Genomic DNA, 26,141 nt, shown 5'->3' with positions numbered 1-26,141 from the left:
GCCATAAACATGTGAACGAAAGCACTATACAATTTAGTTCGTAGCGAAAATCTTTCAGACCTTTAGCCTCTGATAGAGATTGAAATTCTTCAGAGCACAAAAGAGCCTTCGAGTCTCCAACATTAGCAACTAAGATTTGATCATCTGCTATTAGTATAACTGTGGCTGTAGAGCCTGAATCAAGATTATCTCTAGATGCTTCCTTCAAGAATCAATTAATTTAATGTCAAAATAAAATTGAAGACAATGGCATGGTGTGCAACCAAATTTCCAAACGACAAAGAAATAACTGTGAAAAGTTAAAACCCACCTTAGAGAATGTTGCATCAATATCGCGAATTGCCCTCAGCAATGATTCCTTCAAAATTTCCAAGTGAAATGATCCACCAAAGATTGCTGATGGTGAAAGCTCAAACCTATGAAAGCATCCACAACTTCATCTCCACATGTACATATCAACTATAAATTTATAATAGCTTGAAAGACATAAATATAAACTGCATGCCCTTTCCAGTAACAAAATGCTTAGAAGCCAACCAAACAGAAATTCATTTGCTACATGGACTCTTCTATTTCCCCCAAAGGACCCGTGTCCACCTCTAATATGACAAAGGTAAGGGGTCAAACATGTGCCTGATACCCGTACCCAGTTTAGACACTTGGATTCTCCAACTTCTTACGATGTTTGAAAAATAAGAAACTCACATTTGCTAGAAAAGAAGCATTTATAACCTTTAACATAAATAAGAGAGAAAAAATCCCCATTCTTTCAAAATCTTATTTAATGTTAAGTACATATTTACATAATTCACAACATCTTATCCAAGAATATTAGATAATAATAATATGCAACATATATGTGTCAATAACGAGTCCCCATTCCCATATCATAATTTGGATACGTATTCCAATATCCTAATATTTAAGTTTATGGTCAAACACTTGGACACACACTCGTACCCAAGTCCATGTAAGATACACACAACCCCACAAACCCAAAAAAACAAGATCAATGTAAATACAAGTGAAATGTTCAACCCAAAGGAAAAAGTACACACATAATGTACTTATCCATCCATGTATTAGAAAGCTAATTACTGAAATAAGATATCTAGTATTTGTATCACCAACAACAACAATGCAAGCAAGTTCCTGACACATTTCTAGGACAATACTGTCTGCTGCTTTTGAACAATTGAACAATGGTATATTCATTGTGATTTTGCAAGTTGTCTAAGAAATATTCAACACTAATAGGACTGAACATGCCATAAGATTCACAAAGTAAATGAATTATGACCATATAACAACATTTTTTTAAACATCAAAAGCTCGAGAAAACTAATTTCTCTCACTACCATGTACAAAAAAGTGCTCATACACACAAATAGAAGGTGGGTGGGAAAGAGAAGGCACCTTCCATGATCTGACACACGCCAATCCAGTATATAATCCCAATTAAATGCTTGGAAAATAATATCATGTTCTCCGTTATGTGGCAACCTTCGCATGGATTTCTTTGATAAAAACAAAAATGTTGTGTCGAGAAGAAAAAATGTATGCAACATGAAATACTCCAGCAATAGCTTTGAAGCCATCTCACTAGCTTCAGCACCATTATGACCATCAAAAACTGCCATTATACCAACTGTAACCTCTGTAACTCCTGCAGGACCTGCTCCAGTATAAAATTCCACATATTAGAACTAACTTTCACATAAGGGTTTTGCTAATGATAACCCTAAAGGCTGTCAATAAGAAACACATAATCCTAAAACATTTATAATCCTAATACACATTTTACATATCCCAAAACACTTTTATATATTTTTATTCATTGTTTACATAATTCAATACACTTTTTTTTATACACACTTTCCAAAACTAACAACGGCCCTTAGGGCTGTTTTTAGAATTTCCCTTCATATAATAACCCATAAAATGCAAATTACTCTAATCTAATATACTACATTATTCATTTAAAAAAAAAAAAACTCCAAGTTCTTCCATTTTGTTTACAATTGCATCCTTGCTATCATTTTAGCAGGAAACGAAATAATGAATTTAATCCAACCTGCACTAAATCCACCACTAGACTATAAACCAATAAATGAGATAAAACTTGTAGTATGAAAATATATATATAAAGTAGTGTTATAAATTGTTACCCTTCGGTAACGTGAACTTTGACATGACACGACCATTATCTCAGCAACAAAGTAAAGCCTAGCAAACACGAGAAGACTTTATTTTACTATTCACCCGATCCACTTCCATAGGTCCCAAGATTGTAGGGTTTTTAGTAACTATTTTAATCTTCTTCTGTTTCCTTCCATCGTCAAGTTAACAGAAACATAATCTCAAGCTCCTCTTTTCCTTTTTTTTTCTAAAAATCATATAGGAGCTGAGACAAATCTAAAAATCACGTGTATACCTCGAACAAAACAACTAATTTTAGGAAATTTCATTTTTGTCCCCACCCGGTTCAAGCGAATTGATCACAATACACGCTGACTTCGCACACTGATGCCCCATTGATCCCCAAAAAAATTAAACAAGAAAATTCTATGTATTGACAAAGCCAATTCGATCGAGTTTCCTATATCCTACTAACTATTTGTCTTTCATTCTTTCTCCAATTCTTGATGATGATGATTTCAAAATTTTCCTGATAATAAAATTCAAAATAGAAAGTTAAGTAAACTTCATCATCAAGAAACCTCCATTTAATCTAATTTCGCAACAATCCATGAAAAGACTATGTGTTTATTTATATGATTACCGGGAAAGGGAATTCGAAGATCGAGAACACAGAGAGTGCGATCCTCCTGAGAGTTTCGACGTCCCTGATGCGTAGCGGACTGACACCTCGCAGTCCGTGGATGGGAGGCGTAATTGGAGAGCTTCCAGAGGGGGCATTTAGGGGACTGAAACACGGCCGGAGCTCCACCTTCTTTGTATACCATCAAGCAAGTCGACGATTCCCCATAACTACGAATTGTTACGCAAACAATAAACCCTAGCAGAACCAGGTAACTTTTGCATAGCTTATTCATCTGTCAGGCAGAGAAAATTTTGCATAGCATTGGAGATAGAGAGAGAGAGAGAGAGAGAGAGAGTATATATCGCAGAGAGATTCGTTGATTTGAAGTGGGAGTGGTTTCTCCGTAGTTTTGATCGGGGGCAGATTACTTGTAGTTTGTTTGAAGTTTGTTTGACCGGATTGAATAAGATAATTAATTCATTAGAGTATTAAGAGCATCTCCAACTATTCAATTCTTTTTTTTATTAAATTTGACTAAATAATAGGTTCTTTCTTCAATTTGATAACTTTTCTTTCAATGGTGAGCAACAAAGCAGAGTTGAGGAAGTAGTCGATCGGCCGACCGATCGGTAAGGATAATTTGTTTTATTTTTTTATTATCTATTTGAATCTTTTTTGACAGGTTTGAACTTACCTATTTGAAGGAAATCGGTCGACCAGTGGGTCAATCGGCCGGTCAACTGGTTGGTTGACTGATTGGTCCACCCCAACGGTCAGGCACAATAATTTAGTGAAATCTGGATTCTGTTCTCAGTTTGATGTTTTTTTGTTCAATTCTCATTTTGATATTAATTTGGTGAAACCGTTGGAGCTCCAAAAAGTGTATTTTTCACAAATTTTAAATCTGATGCCAGATTTGCTGAATCATTGAAGATGGTCTAATACCTTGGATAGTAGATATATTGGTTGCGTTCGGTAGAGTTTTGTAAATGTGATTTGAGAATATGAGTTGTATTTTAAATTTATGAGTTGTAGAATTATGATTTAAGTGTAGAAAATTTGTTTGGTTATGGTTTTTAAATAGAGTGTTGAATTGTGTTTTGAAGATGTATGTTGAATTAAGTTTTAAAAGTTTGATGTGACATGTGAAATAAGAAAATTTGTTTGGTGATGTGTTTTGAAAATAGTTTTCAAAACTTAATTCAATCAATAATTTATAATCAAACACACAACTCATATATCGATATCCGTATTTTTTATCAACAGTAATAACCAAACTATTTTTAAAATACTGAAATTAAAAATTGATTTTTTTTTCAATAAATTTTTTTTTCAATATTTTTTTTGAATAATTTTTTTTCCAAATAATTTTTTCATTTTAAAATAAATCTATATCAGTTATTTTGTGTCAATTAATTTTTGTATCAATTCATTTTTTAGGTCTGTACAAACATCTTGTACAATACGTTTTTTATTTTTTTCTAAATTTTTTTTAAAGTCAACAACTTTTGAGAATACATATTAATAAAAATTAACATAAATAAGTATGTTTAATATATCTATATAATAAGGCAAGAAGGATTTTGAATTTATGTCAAAAATGTGTGTGAGATACATTTGATCCAATGGTCTAGATCAATTGTAATATCTATCCAATGGCTGAGGTTATACAGAAAACAGAAATTCCCGCCCAACATGGATGTTTCTCCACTCCTCTCTCAGTATCTGACCTCTGTATCTGATTTGCCTCCCCATCTACCCTCTGTCTACCCACCTTCCCTCTCTATTTCTCTGCCTACCCTCTCTATCTCTCTATTCCTCTCCGTTCTTCTTCTTGATTTTTTTTGAAAATCTCAGCTTTTGCCTTCATCACAGCCTTCATCAGAGCTTACACCGTTGTTCAAATCAGAGCTTACACAGAGCTTACACACAGCCTTCATTAGAGTCTTCATCAGAGCTTACACAGAGCCTTATTGGCTGCTGGGTTAGTTCATCACTTTGGCACTGGGTTAGTTTATCGGCTGCTGGGTTAGTTCATCACTGCTCGACATCACTTTGCCAACTGGGTTAGATCATCACTTTGCTTATTGGCTGCTGGGTTAGTTCACTCTCACTGTTTCCTGTTTTAAGAAAGTGCCCTGTTTTAAGAAAGTGCTATGGTTTAAGAAAGTGCTAAGAAATGCAGAGTTAGCCGTTGGAGAGTTTACCTTCTCAATTTCATACAGAACTAAATAGAGCACCAGACTTAAACCATAGCATTCATTCACCATTACTGAGTTTACCTGATTTATCTGAAAATCTGTAGTTATAATTTTAAACTCTGATTTATAGATTGTTTATAGATTTTAAAATCTGAAAATCTGATTCAATATAGATTTATAGACTCTAATTAATAACTACAATAGATATGGATCCTGCGCATGTACATGACTTTGATTGTGATGAATAGTGAAAAAAATATATAATTGTGGAGCGTTGCTTTTAAATTGAAACAAAGTAGTGAAAAAAATATACAATAGTTAAGAAGTGAAACAAAGTAGTGAAAAAAATAGTGATGAATAGAATTTCTCTAAACTTTATATTTGAATATTGCTTTTAAATTGAATTATTTAGTTTGTATTAGCGAAATATATAATTGTTAAATTATTGAAATTTTTATATATTTACTTTTAAATTTTGCATTATGATTGTGGAGCGTTGCTTGCGTTGAATATATATAATATTCAAAGTGATTTAATAATTATTAGGGGACTTACATGTAGGTTCTAATAGGTGGATTCGTTGCCTAATAGGTCATGTGATAATTAATAACATTTTTCATCAAATACTATTAAAAAATGTCACTAATTATTAATCAGAGTTTAAAATTATAATTACAGATTTTCAGATTTTCAATATAAATCAGATAAATGTTATTAATTAGAGTTTATAGATTTGAAAATCTGATTCAATATAGATTTTCAGATTTAAACTCTGACTAAGCAGTAAATATCGAATGAAAATAACGGAACAGATACACTAACTAAGACTAAGAGAAGTTGAAGAGAGCAAAGTTGAAAGTCGTTAGCAACAAATCATGATATGATTTTGATCAATTTTGCATTGATCAAGGCATGCGTTTTGCTCCTTAGACGACTTTCTTCAACCACCCATGTTCCAACCACTACCTGATTTATCTTAACTATTTGCCAATTATATTTACTGCTTAGTTAGTGTATATGAAAACTAACCAATTATTTTCAATATAAACCGATTTTCAGAGTTTACCTGATTTATCTTAACTATTTGCCAATTCCCCAAGCACTTCCTGATTTGTCTTAGAATGAAAATAACGGAACATACCACAGTACAACTAACGGAAAGCAAAGCACTCATCCACAAAGCAATCCTAATCTTAATCAACTCACAAAGCTCACTCAGATTTGGATTTGCAGCTCATTCATTTCGATGCTTCCAGACAGACCACAGTACAACTAAGGGAACATCACTCCAGATCTTCCACTCCATCTTCTTCATCATCCCTCCAACCCACCAAACCAATAGTTGATCCACCAAACTTGGTATAGCACCCTGAACATCCCACCAATTCATCATATTAGCCCAAATCTGCCAAACAAAAGGGCAGTAAATTAGCAAATTCTCAGAGTTTATTTAATAACAATTTGAGTGGAAAATTTGTGTTTATATACTAAAATGCAGAGTTTATTTGTGTGGAAAATTTGTATGGAAATGCAGAGTTTATTTTTGAAAATCTGTGTTTCAGAATTTTATATATAACAATTTTGTGTGTAATTATTGTGTGTAATTTTATATAGATTATATTTATGTTCTGTCTATTTTATATATAATTTGAAAATCTGGAAAGCGTTGATCATCACTTTGCTCTGTCATATTTATGTTCTGTCATATTTATGTTAGATCATCACTTTGCTCTGGAAAGTGTTGATCATCACTTTGCTTATTCTTTTCCATAGATAGATTAATTAGTCATTATTGTTTAGCATGCCATGAAAAAAAAACAAGAAAGTGTTGACCACTGGTATTATATCTATCTATCTATGGTATTATATTTATGTTCTATCAAGAAAGTGTTGTCCACTTTGCAAGTGCAATTTGACTTCCTGTAGTCAAATTCTCAAAGATTATTTAATAACAATTTGAGTGGAAAATTTGTGTTTATACAATAAAATGCAGAGTTTATTTGTGTGGAAAATTTGTATGGAAATGCAGAGTTTATTTTTGAAAATCTGTGTTTATATACCAAATTTGTGTTTATATACTAAAATGCAGAGTTTATTTGTGTGGAAAATTTGTATGGAAATGCAGAGTTTATTTGTGTGGAAATGCAGAGTTTATTTACTAAAATGCAGAGTTTATTTTTGAAAATCTGTGTTTCAGAATTTTATATATAATAATTTTGTGTGTAATTATTGTGTGTAATTATTGTGTGTAATTTTATATAGATTATATTTATGTTCTGTCAATTTTATATATAATTTGAAAATCTGGAAAGTGTTGATCATCACTTTGCTCTGTCATATTTATGTTAGATCATCACTTTGCTCTGGAAAGTGTTGATCATCACTTTGCTTATTCTTTTCCATTCTTTTCCGTAGATAGATTAATTAGTCATTATTGTTTAGCATGCCATGAAAAAAAAACAGGAAAGTGTTGACCACTGGTATTATATCTATCTATCTATGGTATTATATTTATGTTCTGTCAAGAAAGTGTTGTCCACTTTGTAAGTGTAATGGTGATTTTGATGACTCATCTATGTTTCTTTACTGATTGATTGTGTGTTATCTGAGTCTATCACCACTGGTATTAGGTTAGATGGTTTCCCATATATATAAAATATTAAAAGAATTCATAGGTTTGTTTGAATTTGACAATTACAGTTATAGAAGGACAGTTTAGAAATGAGAAAAATTGTGACAAAAGTGTTCATACCATAGATAGATAGATAGGATAGAAGTATAGATATAAAAGTATAGTGTATGAGCCACTTTGGTGGGCTGGCATATAACAAGTGAGTTTCTTTTTTTTAAGTGTCACTTATTGTATAGTCTGCCTTAAAGTGTTCTTTTTTTTTTTCCACTTTGAAGTTGGATGAACATACGTTTATTATATTTGCTAAATTGTTCAATTATTTTTACAAGTGAGTTTATTTTGTGCTTTCCTTTCACAATGCAAGTGCAAAAAAGCACCAATAATAAAATTAGTAATTAAACAATGAATAAAACAATACACGTTGACTTGGTAAGTAATTGTTTTGTAACAAACTAACCATCACCTGTAGATTTTTCTCTTCAAGATGGTGTGTAATATTTTTTTTATTCAATTTAGTGTTAAGGGTATAAATACAATTGTTGCTCGATACATGGTGTGTAAGGTGTTGATTTCCTGTTAAATCACTCATGTTAATAACTCATGCTAAAATAAAGGAAATTGAATTTCAATAACTCATGGACAATTAATAAATCATGTTAATAACTCATGTTAATTTTAGAATTTCAATAACTCGTGTGTTATCTCATGTTAATTTCAGAATTTCAATAACATGATATTATTTGAAAACATGATATTTGAAAACATGATATTTGAAAACATGACTTTAATAGAGTTTTGAAAACATGATATTATTTAGTGTTGAAAACATGCTATTTGAAAACATGATATTGCTGGGTTCAATAGAGTTATTGAAAACATGACTTTAGTATTCTTCTTGAATTTTTCTTCTTCGGGTAATTGTTCTTCTTCTTGAATTTTTTTTGCCTTCATCAGAGCTTTTGCCTTCATCACTTTGGCTGCTCGGCTATTCACTTCGGCTGCTCGGTTAGTTTATTACTTTGGTTCTTTTTGTTTTTCTTTTGTTATTGCTTTGGTAACGTTTGGCTTTTGCTTTGATATTGAGCCAACTGATATATATTGCTTTGCTATTGAATAAAACTGAAGAAGAATTCTGCATATGAATTCTGCATATGATTTCTGCAGAATTTTGGCTAATCAATCCACCATAAATACCAATGACATGGTTTCAGTTTTAATTTTGATTTTGAAATGGGTTTGAATGATTTTGGTTTTGATTTTGAAATGGGTTTGTATGATTTCGGTTTTGATATTTATGTATTTTGAAATAAGTTTGAGGGATTAGTGAAATGAGTATGTTAGATTTATCCAGCATTACACCTGCTTATTTTTGTTACTGCAAATAGTGGTAAGTTTTTGCTTTGCTTTTCCTTTTTTTGGTTACTCAAATGCTTTCCTTTCACTTTGATATTCACCATCCAAAAGATTCAGAAGTTGGAGGACAACTCTTTTAGTGAGCTTGAAAAACCCAAAGGCCCTTATTCAGTGGTTTCAAAATGACATTTGACAATATTTATGGAAAGTTCTTAATCAAGTAATAAAGAGTTCTTTTGAGAAGATGATTAAAAGTTAGATTTTCATTTTTCATTTTTTATTTTTATGTTGTTTTTGAAAAAATATGACATTTTTTATGACATTTGACAATATTTTTTATTTTTATGTTGTGAGAGATTATATGATTCAAAATGCATTAAAAGTTAAAAGATGACTTTTAATTATCTTTTTAAAATAGTCTAGGGTCTCACCATTGTTAAGTAAATTGAGAGAGAGAGAGAAAAAATAATCATTAATGTGTGTTATTTTTTATTAATTTCCTAAGATTTGTTAATTTACCGAGAGAATCATGTAGGTAATAAACATGATGAGTCACCCAGCCCCTTAGCTACAATGCACCATGTGATTTGATCTTTATTACAATATGGGTGTATTTGATCTTTATTCACTAATAATAATAATAATAATTTGAATCATCAACTAAGAAAATATTAGGTGTATTATATAAAAAGATTCTGTATACAAATTGTGCATAAATTCAGTTTTAAAAAAATTGATTTGTTTGTTTACTTAATTTGATTTGTTTGTTTACTCCATAATGTTTTCCGTTTCTATGATCACACTCCACCTCCATATGGTATTTTTATATTTTGGACCCAAAACTACCAGTTCTTTAATATAAATTTAGCTCATGATAGTATCCACTCAAAACCATCCTAGGTCTCATAGCTAGCTATATTTAAGGAGATGCTTGAAATACAAGTAGCCAAAATTGGAAAGAATAAGCCTTCTTGATCAGCTTTATATGTTCAGTGCACGTAGAATTGGAACAGCAAAGGACTTCAAATAAGAAATTAGAACCTGTTGTGTGCTCATTGTAATAATGTTGACTGAAATCTTTCTCTCACATATAGTAATTTTGGGGAGTAAAATTGATTATACAAATAAGAAAATTGCAAAGATCTTTAGTGCTCCTCTCTCTATTTGATTTTACACATAGATCTTAAAAAAAATTTCGCAAACCCCCACTCATAGAAAATTGGTGGTGTGGAGCAATTGGCTCCACACTTCTTTGCTCCACACTTCTTTCACACTTTTTTGCTCCACACTTCTGCCTCTTTTCCGCAAACCCCCACTCATAGAAAATTGGCTTCCATTGGGAATTAAATTATTCAATTTGCTTTTAGTTTACGATTTATTTTAAAAAAATTTAATATTATCATTTCTAAATGTTTTACAATAATAGATAGATTAATCTGCAATAATAGATTTATCCAGTTTAATGTAATTTATAATCTAGATTAAAATGTAATTTATCCAATTTAATCTTAACATTATGTTTCTTAAATGGATTTAATTTTTTAAAAGGTTTTGAATTTGAATTAATACTTGATGGGTTTTATTTTTTAAATGGGTTGTGGGCTTTTGGATGATTTTCATTTCAAATAACTTCGGGGAGTTGGTCTAACCAATTTGTTATGTTTACACTTGAAATTGGAATTACTCTACAAATTTTTCTGCATTTCAGGCCCTTAATACACTTGACAGTATCAAATGGAGAGTAAATAAAAGGGTTCTTGGTATCATAGACATAATATGTGCTAGCATTTTGATAGCAATTTGGTAGAATATCACATATTTCTGCTTCTTTTCTTTTTTTCATTACCAAGATGAGTTGAATGCCTACATTATACTGATGTGCTAAATATAGATTTAGTATACAATAACTTTAGTTTCTGTCAGTGTTTATAATTTTTTTTTACTTGCTCTTATATTTTGATTTGCAATATTGGTGAACATTATAAATCTTATATGTTTATTTCTTAATTTGCATTAATATTAGGGAGAGTTGTTATTTTATTTGAGTTTTGTACAGCATGTAATACAAGCAAAAATGTTACAAGTTTTTTAAGAATAAATAAATAAATATATTTTATATAACTGCATTTTAATTTTAAAATTATTTACATCGTGCCTTCTGTCAATTTTGATTAAACATTGAGCAGAATTATTGTGAACCAAATTTCTCTCAGACCTATGAAACATTGAGGAAATGTCTCTCATCTCCAAATTTCTGTCAATTTTTAATCAGAATTATTGCCAATTTTTTTAATAAAAAAAAAACATTAAGCAGAAATTATTTTTTCATCAAAGAATTACTGTCAATTATTTGAACTATTAAGCAGAAATTTGTACCATTCAAATGTAGTATATTTGTTGTGTGATTATAAAAAGAAACAGACTGTTTTTTGCATATATATTTTTTTTAATATCTAGAGTTCCTAATTAAAAGAAAAATTTGAAAGACTTGGCATTTTAATATGGCATTTTAACATTTTAATATCTATGTTGTATTTCAAAAAATTTTGGCGAATGTATATATGTGTATATTACTTTAGTTGTGTTCATGAAAAAAAAATGTATTAAACTTACAAGTATTTAACTTAACACAAGCATTTAATATTTTGTTATAAAAAAAAAATTGTACCATTCAAATGTAAAAAAAAATAAAAAATTGTACCATTCTAAAAAGACTTGGCATTTTAACACTTATGTGTAATATGGCAAGAGAGTAGATGTTCCTCTTTTTTTTTTCCACCTTTTTAAGGGAGTATAATTGAATATGTTGCATTTCAAAAATTCTGGTCAATGCATATGTGTGTATTACTTTATTGCTTATAAAATGGCTTTCTTATGTGGTGATTTTTTTTTTTTTTGACATAAATTTATGTTTGGAGTTTCCAAGTCATAAATGGTGAACTTCAAAATATTTATGATTATAATGGGTTTTAATTTTGGTTTTAATTTCATCTCTATAAAATTGAAGTCAGTTAAGAAAGATAAAAGTTCAAATTCGGACAATTATTGTGCTCGAGTTTTAATTTATCATTTTAATGTGATTGTTAAAAAACATCTATTCTAAATGCTAGGTTGACTCAGAAAATGTGAGTTTGATTATGGGTTTCTCAAAGAATGTAGGGAGAGAGAGAGAGAGAGAGAGGGAGAGAGATAGACATAGAGATAGGTTATTACGGCAAGGAACTATTTGTTTGGAGCTGTTTAAAAAAAAATTAAGAGTGATTTATTTAGTTGATTTTCCTGCAACAAAAAAATTAAACTCACACTCAAAAAAAATTATTTAACATTTTATTTGCTGTGTAATATATTTATTTGGTTGTACCATTCAAATGTAATATATTTGTTGTGTGATTTTGGTTTTAATTTCATCTCTATAAAATTGAAGTCGGTTAACAAAGAGAAAAGTTCAAATTTAGACCATTTTATTGTGCTCCATTTTTAATTTATCATTTTAATGTGACTGTTAAAAAACATATATTCTAAATGCTGGTTTGACTCAGAAAATGTGAGTTTGATTATGGGTTTCGCAAAGAATGTAGAGAGAGAGAGGGGGAGGGGGAAGGGACTGTTTGTTTGGAGCTATTTAAAAAGAAAGTAAGGGTGATTTATTTAATTGATCTTCCTGCAACAAAAAATTAAACTGACACTCAGAAAATTTTATTTAACATTTTATTTGCTGTGTAATATATTTATTTAGTTGTACCATTCAAATGTAATATTTATTTGCTGTGTAATTCTAATGTATAGATGATAAATATTTTTCATTTAATTTTTTTGTGAATATCTAGAGTTCCTAATTAAAAGAAAAATTTGAAAGACTTGGCATTTTAACATTTATGTGTAATATGGCGAGAGAGTTTATTTTATTTTATTTTTTTGGCACCGTTTTATGGGAGTATAGTATTCTATGTTGGTATAAACTCAACATAATATTCTTCATGAACACAACATAGAATATTCTATGTGTAATATTCTATTTTTCATTTAACATTCTATGTTTTTTTTTTTTTTTTGCACCTTTTTAAGGGAATATAATTTTGGTCAATCCTTATGTGTGTGCGTATTACTTTAGTTGTCTTCATAAAAAAAAAAAATGTATTAAACTTACAAGTATTTAACTTAACGCAAGTATTTATCATAAGGATTTTTGTTTTGAATCAAATTCACCGAGTATTTAACTTAACCCAAACAAATGTATTAACATTTTGTTATAAAAAAAATTTAAAAAAAAATTGTACCCTTCTAAATAGAGAAGGCACGTGCCTCTGGTATCTGTTGACCTTTTTCTTTTTCTTAGAAGTTTATTTTTATTTTTGCTCTTATTGTACCCTTCTAAATTCACCGAGTATTTTTATTTTTCTAAATAGAGAAGGCACGTACCTTTTTCTAAATTGTACCCTTCTAATTTTGCTCTTATTTTTATTTTTTTTTCCTCTTGATTGTAACCCGTTAAGTATTTTCTATTCATGGCAGTTATTTATTTAAATAAAATTTTGAATTTTATTAATCGATTTGGTAGCAACATATTTGGAAATAACATTTCATTGCCAATGAAATCCATGTTAACTTTTATTATTGCTAATTTTTTTGTTTCTTTGTGTCTAAAATTTTTAGGTTGAAGTACAACAGTTATGAATAATATCACTATTTTTGGTCAAGTAAGTTTTTTTTCTTCTTTTTTCTCTTAATATAAATTTAAGTACCTCTCTAATAAATTTAAGTACAACAGTTATGGACAACATCACTATTCTAATTATTTTTTTTCCTCATGCTTTATAGGTGGATTGTAACGCCCTCAAAATAACAACATTAAACCCATCAGATAAGATATGCATTTACATATAAACTAACCACATACTTTTATTTATTAGAGTTCCATTACATAGGTATTACATGTTAACATCAAAACAAAATGCCCTACGGGCTTACAGCTTTCCAAGTTAACACTTGGTTACAACAAAAGAGTACTAACTCATACACATTAAGCCCTTGGCTTGTATTTACATGTAATACATCAAAAAGTAAAACGACTACATTATGTCCGCCTCTAGCCTTCCAAGCTATGTCCTTGGAGGTGGCATGCTTCCTGTACCTGAAAATGATGTTCCCATATAGGGTGAGCCACAGCCCAGGAGAAATACACTAAACCAACCATGAACAATGACTAAAAGATTAGCAATTGATAGATGGCTAACACAGATACATTCACATAAATTATACATTTATGTCATACAACTTATGAGTCTAAGTTACCTTTCATTTTCCCTTTTTCAACAGATAAGCATGCTAGCTCTATCATCATTTCCACAGATATGTATAAAAACTATATCCCACATTCACAGATAAGCATATAAGCTGTATCCACACTTTACCAAGATAAGCATATAAGCTCTATCTTCACTTCTCTAGACAAGCATATGAGCTGTATTTACGGAGTTCATCCCCTATCTTCTCCCAACACTATCCGGTTTAGAGGTACATCCCCTATCTTCCCCTAAACCGCGGAGTACATCCCCTATCTCCTCCTCTACACATAACGTATATAAACACATTGGTTCTATATACAATCACCCAATACATACAGTTAATGTATTCTATCAACCGTCAAGTTCCATGACACATTTCATTGATTAGTTTCAGTTTGCCTAATCATCATGCATTGTCTACAACAATCACGACTATCCTCCACCGATAGCCCAAAGCAGTTATTTCTAAACAGAAAATAAATGCACAATGGATATTCAATCAACATTTCATTTCCTCATTTCTCACAATTAATTATCCCAATTAATTAAACAATGTAATTAGGTCGTTATCCATAATTACCATTTCAACCCTTAGGTCCCATTTTCATCAATGATTCAACATTTATTCCATTTCTCTATGCCAAACATGCATCTAGGTTTATTATGAATAAAACCCCAACTTTTGTAAAATTGCACAAAAGCCCCAAACTTTCACAAAATTACCAAGCCAAGCCCAACATCTCAAAATACCAAAATTTAAAGACAAAATCCATAGAGAGGAGTAGGGTATCCCTACCTCGAAGTTTAAGCCAAAAAGGAGATGAAGACTCGAAGATCAACTTGCTCCAAATCCAAACTTTTCAAATTAAATCAAAGCTCTCAACGCCCTCTATCTTTTTAACAAAGGCTCTAGGCTAGATTCACACTCTAGGGAGATCAAATCTTAGAGAGGGTGTAAGTTTAGAGAGAGAGGGTCTCGGATTTAGGGTTTGATCAAAAAAAGAAATGAAAAACTGAAGTTCAAAATCGCTACTGTCCGCTGATATAAAACACGCTCGCTTGAGCGAAGACTTGGTCGCTCGAGCGACCAGACACAGAAAACTCTCGCTCGAGCCAAGAAGTTCTCGATCGAGCGAAGAAAAACCCAGACCGCTCGAGCGAAGGAAGCTCGCTCGAGCCAAGAAAGGCAACTCTCAGGTCCAGAACCAGACGCAACACTCGCTCGAGCGAAGCCACCCTGGCTCGACCCACCAGACACGAACCTCACTCTCGCTCGAGCGACCAACTCCTCGCTCGAGCGAAGGTCCAAAAATCTGGGCAGCAACACTAGGCTCCCAAACACAACCAACCTGTAACAAACCTGCCCAACACATCTTATAACTCAATATACAAAGTAAAGAGGATGCAAACTAAATAATAAACAAATACCAACATCCACGGACACATGTCCGGATCACTGTACAACAAGGGTAAACCCGGGATCGCTATATGGATGGGGACTTACACCGAACCGTAATATCTCCTCCCTTTACTAATTTTCTTATTTATGTGTATGAAGTTTTATTTATTACTCTAAAGTTTTTGTATGTATAGGTTCGATTTCTTCAAGAAAGAAATGTTAATGTTGTTATTCGCGATGAGCGTGACCTTAATACTATTCGCATTCATGAGGTAAGCATAAAAGTCACTTGAACATTGGATATGTATTTTTTTATGATTTTAAAAATAATTTATAAATATATTCTACTTATTTTTTACAGGCAAAGGCAAAGGAAAAAGACAAAGCAATATTAAAGGAAACAAAAAAAGCTATTCCTTATGGCAAAGGAAAGGAAAATGCACATCCCATGGTATGGTTTCTCAACAATTTTTAAAAGTTTCTTTTTCGAATATTATATAGATTTTTTTAGGAATTGCGTAGTGTCATATACTATTTTTTATGTACATTTTTAAAAGTTTCTTTTTCAAAATTTATTCAATTCTTTTTATTGAATGTGAAATGTTTTTCTGAAGCATGTTAAAGTAAGCATTTGTACAACATGCTAATGCATTTGTATGAACATTAATTTGAATTTTTAATATGTTTGCCTATTTGTATGATAAAAATATGTTGCATTTGTACAATATGTTGCATCTACAACATAACATAATAAAAATATAATAGAAGAAAACAAAAAAGGAAAATAAGAAGAAAGAACAAATATGTGATGAAAAGGAAACTACATAATATAATTTTTTTTTAATTTTTATTTTTCTTATAAGAAGTTCTTAAGGAAAGAAGAAAAAGACAAAAATGTATTTTAATATAACAGAAACAACAAGAAGAGAGAAAAGGAAAGTACAAGACATTACACGCTAATATTCACATTTTATATACCCAATGATCTAATATTTACCTTTTTAACGTACATTTTGTAAAGAGATGGGTAGTGTCTTAAAACCAATAAGTGCGTGCATAGTGAGTTTGTAGTTTTGTGTGCTTAATGTGTTTTCAAATTATTTTTCCCTTCCTTTTTAAATTTCATAAATACATGCATTGGTTCTTATATGACTAACAACTTAACCGAGTGAAGAGAAAAAGTTAGTTAAAAGGAAGAAAAAATACATGATGAAAGGGAAGCAAGTTAGTTAATATTCACATTTTATGCACCTTCTTATATAATATTCTTATTTTAGGCACACAATGATAATGTGTTATCAAAAGCTGCATTGGCCCAACGTGCACGGCGAGAACGTGAAAAAAATCAAAAGTCATGTTCTGCATACCAATTGGGACAACGCCTGCGACGAGAACGAGAAAGAGAAAGATCGAAGGAATGTATTAACCCAAGACAACCTTCTTTAACACCAAATTGGTAAAAATAAAAAGAATTTTTTACCCAAGACAATCTTGAATTTTTTACTCTTACTATTACCACTTTATTATATAGATTTTAATTTTTTCACAATCTATTTCTGTAGGCCTCCTCCTACAACTCCACGTAGAAATGTTGGTGTGGTCATCCGTGATGAGCACGACCTTAATGTTATCCGTGTTCGTGTGGTAAGTACAAAATCAAGTCAAACATTATATGTATTTTATTTATATAAGATTTTTTTAATCTTTTCAATATTTTATTTATATTTGTTAGGCAAAAGATAAAGAAAATGTCAACCCAATGTCTAAAGGAAAAGAAAAGATGGCTCATTCCGGCAAGAGAATGACAAATGCATGTCATGTGGTATATATTCTTTTTTAAAAATATGATGCAAAACTAATCAAAATTTTGAATAGTTAAAATATATGAGTGTATAAAATGAATTTATTGTATTATGTTGTTTTTGTAGAATGATTGTAATATGTTTTCCTGTAACTTGCTATTATTTGTATGTGTCTTTCTAATTTATTTATTCTTATTTTGCATGGATACATGTGCATTTATAATGTACCGTCCATAAGTTGCTACTTATATAAAGAAAATAGGAAAAAAGAAACGAAGAAATAAAAAAATATATATATAAAGAAAGGAGAAACTAAATAAGATAGGTTTTTAATTCTTATTTAATATATAAAATAGAAAACAAAGAAAGGGAAAGGGAAAGGGGAGAAATAAGAAGATAAAAAGGGAAGAAATAAGAAAAAAATAAATAAAGATAACACTATTAAAGGTATAAAACAAATAAAATAGAAAATAAAATTAAGAGAAAGGGAAGAAATAAGAAGATAGTTTCATTTTAAGCACAAAATATTCACATCTTTTGCTTCAATGATAAAATATTTTCTTTTTAGGCACAAAATGATAATGTAATATCAAAAGCTGCATTGGCCCAACGGGCACGGCGAGAGCGTGAAAAAATTGAATTTCAATGCTTGCAACGAGAGCAAGAGGGATTAGAAGAATGTGTTAAACTAAGACAACATTCTTTAACACCAATTCGTCGCGATCGCACTCACTTGGAGTGGGAAACAATAACTGAAGATTCTCAGTTGGCACAAAAACGATCAATGGTTACCCATCATTCTACATGTTCGTTTTCTATGCCAAGCACATCTTCAAATTCACAAAGGAATCGGTAAACTACTATGTCTAATCTTGAAATACATACTTTTACTCATACCGTTTTGTTTTACAAAATCTTATTTATACACAAATATTCGTAGGTCTACTCCTATAAATCGATTTTTTCAACAAGATCTATGTACTGATGATGAATTAGAAGATTTGCCTATGAGTATATCAATTGAGGCCCGGGCACACAAAGATTCTTGCCGCCATTATCTTGGCAAGATGGATGTATTATGTCCTTATTGTTCAGCCTTACATTGGATGGATGAAAAATTGACCAAATCATCTATAAAGCATCCCTTATTCGGAACTTGCTGTTTGGAAGGAAAGATTAGGCTACCTTTACTTATTACACCCCCTCCACCACTTCAGGCATTGTATGATGGGAATAATGATCAATCAAAATCCTTTCGAAGTTATACTCGAGTGTACAATGCAGCCAATGCTTTTACGAGTCTTGGTGCTACATTGGATCCTAGAGTACTCCGTGGAAGGGGCCCTACATCATTCACAATTCATGGGGAATTGCGACATCGAACAGGATCACTACAACCACAACTAGGGTAGGATGCGAGTTATGCTCAGCTGTATATCTATGACCCTTATTCAGCTTTAGAAATTCGTAATCGTAGAAATCCTAACTTGAGAAGGGATGTTCTCAAAACTATTCAGGATAGTTTGTTGCAAGTCAATGCATTTGTAGATAAATATCGCCAGGCTTATGCCATTTTACATCAATTAGACTCGGCAGGACACAATCTACCTGCTCATCTTCATTACAGTTCAACAACTGATCGACGTCGGTATAACCTACCAACTACAGATGAGATTGCAATTGTAATACCAGGTGATGGAACAGAGGTAAATGGAATGAGAGATATTATTTTACATTTTCGAGGAAATAATGAGTTGATGCAAATTAATGAATGTCACCCAGCATACTTGCCATTACATTATGTTCTATTATTTCCATATGGTGAGCTTGGATGGGAACCTGAGTTGAAATTGTGGAATGTTCAGTATGATCGACCTTCAACTGATCGACTTACTCAAATGAATTTTTATAGTTATCGTTTGTTTGAACGACCCACAGAGTATTCAACAATTTTGCGAGGTGGGAAACTATTTCAAGAGTTTTTGGTAGATGCTTGGGCTGCAACTGAGCAAAATCGATTGACATACTACAAGCTTAATCAAGGGAAACTTCGAGCTGAGCTTTACCAAGAGTTGTCAGATATGGATCCAGATTATGTGCGACCTGGACAAATTGGTCAAAGGTTTGTTTTGCCATCTTCATTTACTGGTAATCCTAGACATATGTTTGAAATCTTTCAAGATTCAATGGCTATCACAAGATACAACCAACACCCAGATATTTTTCTTACCATGACTGCAAATCCCAATTGGCCAGAAATTACTTCAGCATTATTACCATATCAAAAACCTATTGATCGTCCTGATTTAATTGCCCGTGTTTTTGAGTTGAAGAGAAAATGTTTGATGAAGGAGATAGAAACAAATAAAGTGTTTGGAAATAAAGTTGCACATGTTTTTACAATTGAATTTCAAAAACGAGGCCTCCCTCATATGCATGCACTTTTATTTCTCAAGAGTCCAGACAAAATTCGGACATGTGCTCAAGTAGACAAATTGGTCTGTGCAGAATTTCCAGACCCAAAAGATGATCCTATGCTTTTTGAAACTATCAAATGTTGTATGGTACATGGACCATGTGGTGCTCGAAATCCGCAAGCACCATGTATGGAAAATGGTAGATGCACTAAGAGATACCCTCGAGCTTTCACAGAAACAACAACTATGGATCAAGATGGATACTCTATCTATCGTCGTCGCAATAATGGTCAAGTACATATTGTGAGAGGGCAAGAAATTGATAACAGGGATGTCGTACCATACAATGCATATCTTTCAAAACTTTTCAAATGTCATATAAATGTGGAAGTTTGTGCCGGAATGAGATGTGTCAAGTACATACATAAGTACATTTATAAGGGTTATGATCGTACAACGATGGTGTTAGGAATGATAAATGAGATTCAACAATATCTCGATGCAAGGTATATTGGACCTCCAGAAGCTGCTTGGCGAATATTTGGTCATCATTTGCATGCAGAGATGCCAACAGTTGTACGATTGGCACTTCATTTACCTGGAATGCATCGTGTTGTTTTTAACCCATAAGAGTCATTACAAACGATTCAATCTAGAGCTAGTCAACAAATGTCAACTCTTACTGGCTTCTTTGCATATTGTGCTGCCAGTGAAGATGAATGTCCATTCACTTATCAAGAATTTCCACAACATTTTGTTTGGCTCAAGTCAGAAAAGAGATGGAAATTAAGAGAAAGGGGATATGCAATTGGTAGAATGTACTTTGCAAGCCCTAATTGTGGCGAAAGATTTTATCTACGTTTGTTACTAACCGTTGTCAAAGGACCAAAGTCGTTTCAGTCTTTACGCACGGTCGATAATGTTGTGCATGATACATTTAAATTAGCATGTGTTGCAAGGGGGCTTTTAGAAGATGATGAAGAATGGATACAATGCTTGAAAGAGGCTGTAGTCATAAAAACTGGATATCAATTGAGGAGATTGTTTAGCATTATTCTCACCCAGTGTTCTCCACTAAATCCATGTGCATTATGGAATCAATTTTCAACGCATATATGTGATGATCTTGCACATAAGATTTGTACATTGTTTGTCATTTCTAAACCAACTGAGGCTCAAATTGAGGATTATGGTTTCCATCTTTTGAATCAAATGCTTCATGATTCAGGCAAAAGTTTAATTGACTTCCCACCCATGCCACAACCTACCGCAAATTGGAGTGCAGTAGTTGGTAATCGATTGATAGTTGAACATCAACAACTGCAGAGTAAGGCACAACATGAAGATCCACAAATTACTATTGATTGTCTTAATAATGGACAGCGGAATGCTTATAATACAATCACTTCTTCAGTTTTCCAAAATAAAGGAACTGTTTTCTTTCTGAATGGGGGTGCAGGAACAGGGAAAACATTTCTATACAATACGATTGCATTAAAATGTCGTAGCCTTGGGCATATCGTTGTTACTGTGGCTTCGTCTGGAATTGCATCACTGTTACTGGTAGGAGGTCGCACTGCACATTCAACATTTTCCATTCCGTTAGATGTATTGGAAAATTCACTTTGTGGGTTTAGCAAACAATCATTACAAGCTGAGTTATTTAGAGAAACAAAACTCATAATTTGGGATGAAGTTCCTATGCAACATAGACATTGTGTTGAGGCGGTTGATCGTACATTGAGGGATATTTGTGATAGTGAAAAGCCATTTGGGGGTATTACTGTTGTTCTTGGAGGAGACTTTCGACAAATCTTACCAGTTATACCCAAAGGAGTTCGTGAGCAAATTGTGAATGCATCATTAAGACACTCTGTTCTATGGAAGCATATATATATCTTGACTTTGGATTTGAATATGCGCTTGAATCATGAAGGCCATGAAAATGCTAATTTTGCAAATTTCTTGATGGAGGTAACACTACTTTAACCTGTATTATATAGATTATTTTAAATTAATAAATTGTATTTACACTTACTTTTTTATTGATTTCATTTTTTTTTAGATTGGGACCAATCCTCAAGAAATCGTTAACCTTCCATCAACAATACACAAATGTCAAGATTTGAATGAATTACTCTTTACAGTTTATCCACAATTGAATATGATAGAGACGTCAACCCCAACATTTTTAACTGAACGCACAATTCTGTCTGCGCGTAACGATGATGTTAGTGACATTAATACTACTGCGTTGAATATCTTTCCAGGGAGATTATATACTTATCTTGCAGCAGATAAAATGTCCGAAGATAATGAAATTGATCCTACCATTACAAATAGATATCCTAATGAATATTTAAATTCATTGGATCCTCCTGGGTTGCCAACTTTTAAGTTAGAGTTGAAAGTGGGTTGTCCTATAATATTGTTGAGAAACATTGCACCGAAAGATGGACTATGTAATGGTACAAGATTGATGGTTACTAGGTGCGGCACTCGCATAATTGAAGCTCAAATTTTAACTGGAGAAAAGTTTGACAATTTGGCATTTATACTAAGGATATCTTTGACACCATCTTCTTCAGAAATGCCTTTCCAAATGACAAGACGTCAATTTCCAGTCCGATTGGCATATGCCTTGACCATTAATAAATCTCAAGGACAATCTGTGAAATTTGTTGGGGTTGATTTGCGTATACCAGTGTTTAGCCATGGGCAATTATATGTGGCATTGTCTAGATGTACATCCTTTGATCGTATAAGTATTCTCCTCCTTAAAGATAATTTGGATTCTACTACAAATATTGTTTATCCTGAAGTATTGCTGTAGTATTCTATGCAGATTAAATGACGTTTTTTTAGAAGGTAACCACGTATATTTATTTCTGTTGATTATATAACTTTTTAAAAAATTTCAATTTAATAATAATTTGAAATTTGGACTTTTGTAGGATTGGACCGAAAAATCCATGGAGCTTAAAAGGAGAAATACGACTACCTTGCTTCGATGGAGATGTAATAAGGTAATTTCAATCTGAAAGTATTTTTACATGTATATTTCCAACAAATGTACTAATTTATATTTTTTTTTGTTTCCACAAATTACCAGATTGTTGTGCATATTCCTCATTGGGGATACATAAAAGTTGATACAAATACTTTTTGGAAAGTAATGTGGAGGAAGTTTGGGCAAACGCATATTTGAAGACATGTTATTAACACATCTTTTGTAAAGCATACATATTTTTGGTGTATGAGAATATAATTTTTGGTGTATGACATGTTAGTGACATATCTTTTGTAAAGCATACATCTTTTGTAAAGCTTTAACTCACTTTTTGTAAAGTTTTAACCTACCTTTTTGGTGTATGACAGTATAACTTTATTTCTGTTTTTTATTCAGTGTTTACACTTTTTTTTACTGCCTTTTATAGTTTGATATGCAATAAGATTAGGGAGAGTTTCTTTAAATCTTATATGCGAGTTTCTTAATTTGCATTAAGATTAGGGAGAGTTATTATTTTATTTGAGTTCTTTAAGAAGAAAAATATTTCAATATATTTTTTCAGTATCTTTAACAAAAAATGACACAAACTTTATAAATTATAACTACATTTTAATCTTAAAATTATTTACGCCGTGCCTTTAGGCACGGGCATACGCTAGTTAAAATACAAATCACAACGTAAACCTTACAAAACATTATCAATTTTTTTTTTCCATTCATTACATTTTATTAATTTAGTAAAAGAATCGTAACAGGAATGACATGTATTATTGTACTTCGCAAATCAACACCTGTGAATGTGTATATAATTGGGGTGATATTGGTTTGCAAAATGACTATTTTGCCCCTGTTGATTTAAATGAGAAGTTGTTACATAAGAACAAAATGGAAAGAGTAATATAGTAATTTCACTTATCCAATACCTACCACCTATTCTATTGTAGCTGTGTGTTCAACACTATGGGCTAAAGAAAAAGGGAAACGATGCAGATGATGCCAGAAACCTGCAAATTTATCAGTATACGGATGTAATTAAATTAAAAAATTAAATTGGAAAAAAAAATAATAGATCAGAAATGAAAAGTAAATAAAAAAAATAAAAAACAACCTTGTGAACCTTCTAAATCTCAGCCTTTCTATAAAATCTGAATCTGCATTCCTTTAACCACACCATCTTCACCATCTCCTTGCAACACCTTTAGGAGCTCCATTAGAGAACAACATTAATTAAATTCAGTGTATCCGTGTGAAGGAAGAATTCAATTACAAGTTAGTTTTCATCCCAGTTCATATTAGCTTCACATTTCATATTAGCTTCAGAGTGTAAGAAGGGGAAATGCAGTCGAAGAGCAGCACCAGGAGAACATCATGAGGGTCAACCGGCCGATCATCCCATCCCAAGCACAAATTCGCACTCAGTTTCCCTATCTGTTGCCGATCTGTTCCCCTATCTGTTGCCGATCTATTCATTGAATTCATATCTGTTCCATTTTTTCACACCAACATCATACTATTTGATATATTTTTCATACATTTTTCTTAACTCATATGTTTTAATATACATTTTTTATACATTATTCTTTCATTTTTGCAGTCATCATGCCAAGAACAAAACGAACCAGACCCGAATGTGGTGAATCCTCAAACCCTGTACAACATCAACCACAGCAACAACATCATGACTATCCAAATAATGATTTTTTAACGTATCATCATGAACAAGCCTATTCACATAAATCGACCAATTGTTACAGGGAGAAATATAAAACTACCTTCTCAATATGATCCACTCTTGCTTGGTAAATTAGATTTAATAGGATGATTACCTTTAACTAATTTACCAAATAAGGTATATCCCGGTCTTGTACAATTATTTTATGTTCACTTGACACCTTGTGACCAACAAATGAACCGTTCAGTCTGACCTCTTATATGAAAGGGAAAAAAATCACACTCAGTCTCCGCGCTTTCACACAAATTATTGGAGTTGAAACAGGAGATTTACAATGCTATTTTCAAAATGAGTTTGCCTTAGAAAAAATTGTTAATGATGTCACTCAGATTTATACCATAATTTGTGACAACTGATTCAACGGCACTAATTTACAAGCCAGACATTTAAAATCCCACCTTCGTATTCTTCATCGATGGATAGTTGAAAATGTCACTCTCAAAAAAAGACATTATGATACTGTTTCATGTTTTAATGTTTATTTGTTATATTGTTTCGAAATTGGACAAAAATTAGATTTATGATTCATATTACTAAAAGAAATGATGGTTGCAAAATTGGATACTCTGAGTGGCCGGTCACTATCTTTTGGAGCTTTGTTAACCATAATGTTCAAAGCGCATGATGTCAACCTTAAAGGTGAAGTATATGTCAAAACCACTTCACCAATTTCTAAGTACACACTGACCCGAGCTGGTGGTACTGACACATTGATGGGCTCTATTAATATTGAAAATGAACTAATACCTGATGAGGAAGAACCCAATGACAATGCCATGCCACCAAATGAACAACCCCATTACTGGACTGATTATTTAGCCTTAGAACAAGAACGGTACAATCAGCGTCTACGATGGGAACAACAAATGGTTAATCAGCTCAATACATTGGGTACTCGGTTCAATGAATTTGCCGCCACTCAGAACTCACTAATTCAACAATTTGGTGAGTTTCGTGTAGACTCAGGGAGACGTGATGAAGTGACAAGGAACCGCATTAGTCAGGTTGACCATCGAGTCACTCAGCTGTACCATCACTATTTCCCTCCACCTCCAACACCACCAGACAATGATACTTAACGTGTTCAAAAATCAGTTTAAATAGTTCACAGATGTAGTGGTTACATTTTTTTTCTTTTTTTGTTTTAGTTATTTGTTTTCTCATTTTGTTGTGAATTTCTTTTTTTTGTAATTTTGTTATAATCTTTTGTATTCACGTCATGAATAACAAAGCTTTTTTTTCGGCATTGTAAAATTAACTAGTCACAATGTTATAACAATGTGTGAGTTAGATTAAAAAAATTGGAAAAAAGATTTGTACAAAAATTAATAAAAACAACTTAATAAATGTCTAACAAATCCTTCATTTCAATAAAATGATAAAAGTAAACAATTAAAAAATAATTGGTGTGTATCAAGTAATAAAAAAAATTAAATTAATAACAAAACCAAAAAGTTAACAAGGTCAAAAAAAAAAAAAAAAAATTAACAAAAATAATGTTCTCAAATGAAATAAAACAAGTTAAAAAATAATAAGTATACTTTTT

General features: G+C 31.8%; 2 protein-coding genes and 1 long non-coding RNA gene across 52 annotated transcripts in view; 2 read left to right on the top strand and 1 right to left on the bottom strand.

Annotated features, from left to right (window-relative positions):
- LOC114304710 (putative protein phosphatase 2C 51) overlaps window positions 1–3,316 on the bottom strand; it is a 35,609-nt gene extending 32,293 nt beyond the window's left edge. For 46 of the 50 annotated variants that reach the window (XR_014346994.1, XR_014346984.1, XR_014346987.1 and 43 more), the window contains exons 1-4: window positions 2,783–3,316; window positions 1,417–1,675; window positions 311–416; window positions 61–202 (exon numbers count right to left, since the gene is read on the bottom strand). Coding sequence is in view for 10 of the 50 variants with exons in the window: in XM_082899526.1 (XP_082755652.1) it covers window positions 61–202; window positions 311–416; window positions 1,417–1,675; window positions 2,783–3,056 (781 nt within the window). In the remaining 40 variants the exon portion in view is untranslated. Of the gene's footprint in view, window positions 1–60; window positions 203–310; window positions 417–1,416; window positions 1,676–2,262; window positions 2,669–2,782 lie in introns of those variants that run through there. The other 4 variants (XR_014347007.1, XR_014347008.1, XR_014347009.1 and 1 more) reach the window with 2 other exon arrangements.
- Window positions 3,317–15,734: 12,418 nt separating this feature from the next.
- LOC145804238 (uncharacterized) lies at window positions 15,735–16,969 on the top strand. Its single transcript, XR_014345868.1, has 3 exons — window positions 15,735–15,906; window positions 15,996–16,085; window positions 16,912–16,969. It is a non-coding gene; the product is annotated as an uncharacterized LOC145804238 (long non-coding RNA).
- A 1,251-nt stretch (window positions 16,970–18,220) lies between these two features.
- LOC145803796 (uncharacterized) lies at window positions 18,221–24,568 on the top strand. The gene is made up of 10 exons (XM_082897146.1): window positions 18,221–18,288; window positions 18,377–18,844; window positions 18,914–19,257; window positions 19,375–19,558; window positions 20,564–20,712; window positions 21,082–21,693; window positions 22,442–22,674; window positions 22,808–22,879; window positions 22,966–23,025; window positions 24,458–24,568. Exons 1-10 carry the CDS (start codon window positions 18,221–18,223, stop codon window positions 24,566–24,568), a joined length of 2,301 nt encoding a protein of 766 aa, XP_082753272.1.
- Window positions 24,569–26,141: the final 1,573 nt, after the last annotated feature.

The sequence above is a fragment of the Camellia sinensis genome, chromosome 12 (genome assembly GCF_055761805.1).
Source record: "Camellia sinensis isolate YWXY chromosome 12, ASM5576180v1, whole genome shotgun sequence".
In the NCBI taxonomy this organism is placed as follows: Eukaryota; Viridiplantae; Streptophyta; class Magnoliopsida; order Ericales; family Theaceae; genus Camellia; species Camellia sinensis.
Note: the sequence above shows the minus strand (reverse complement) of the source record. Positions and strands in the feature narration are given on the sequence as shown.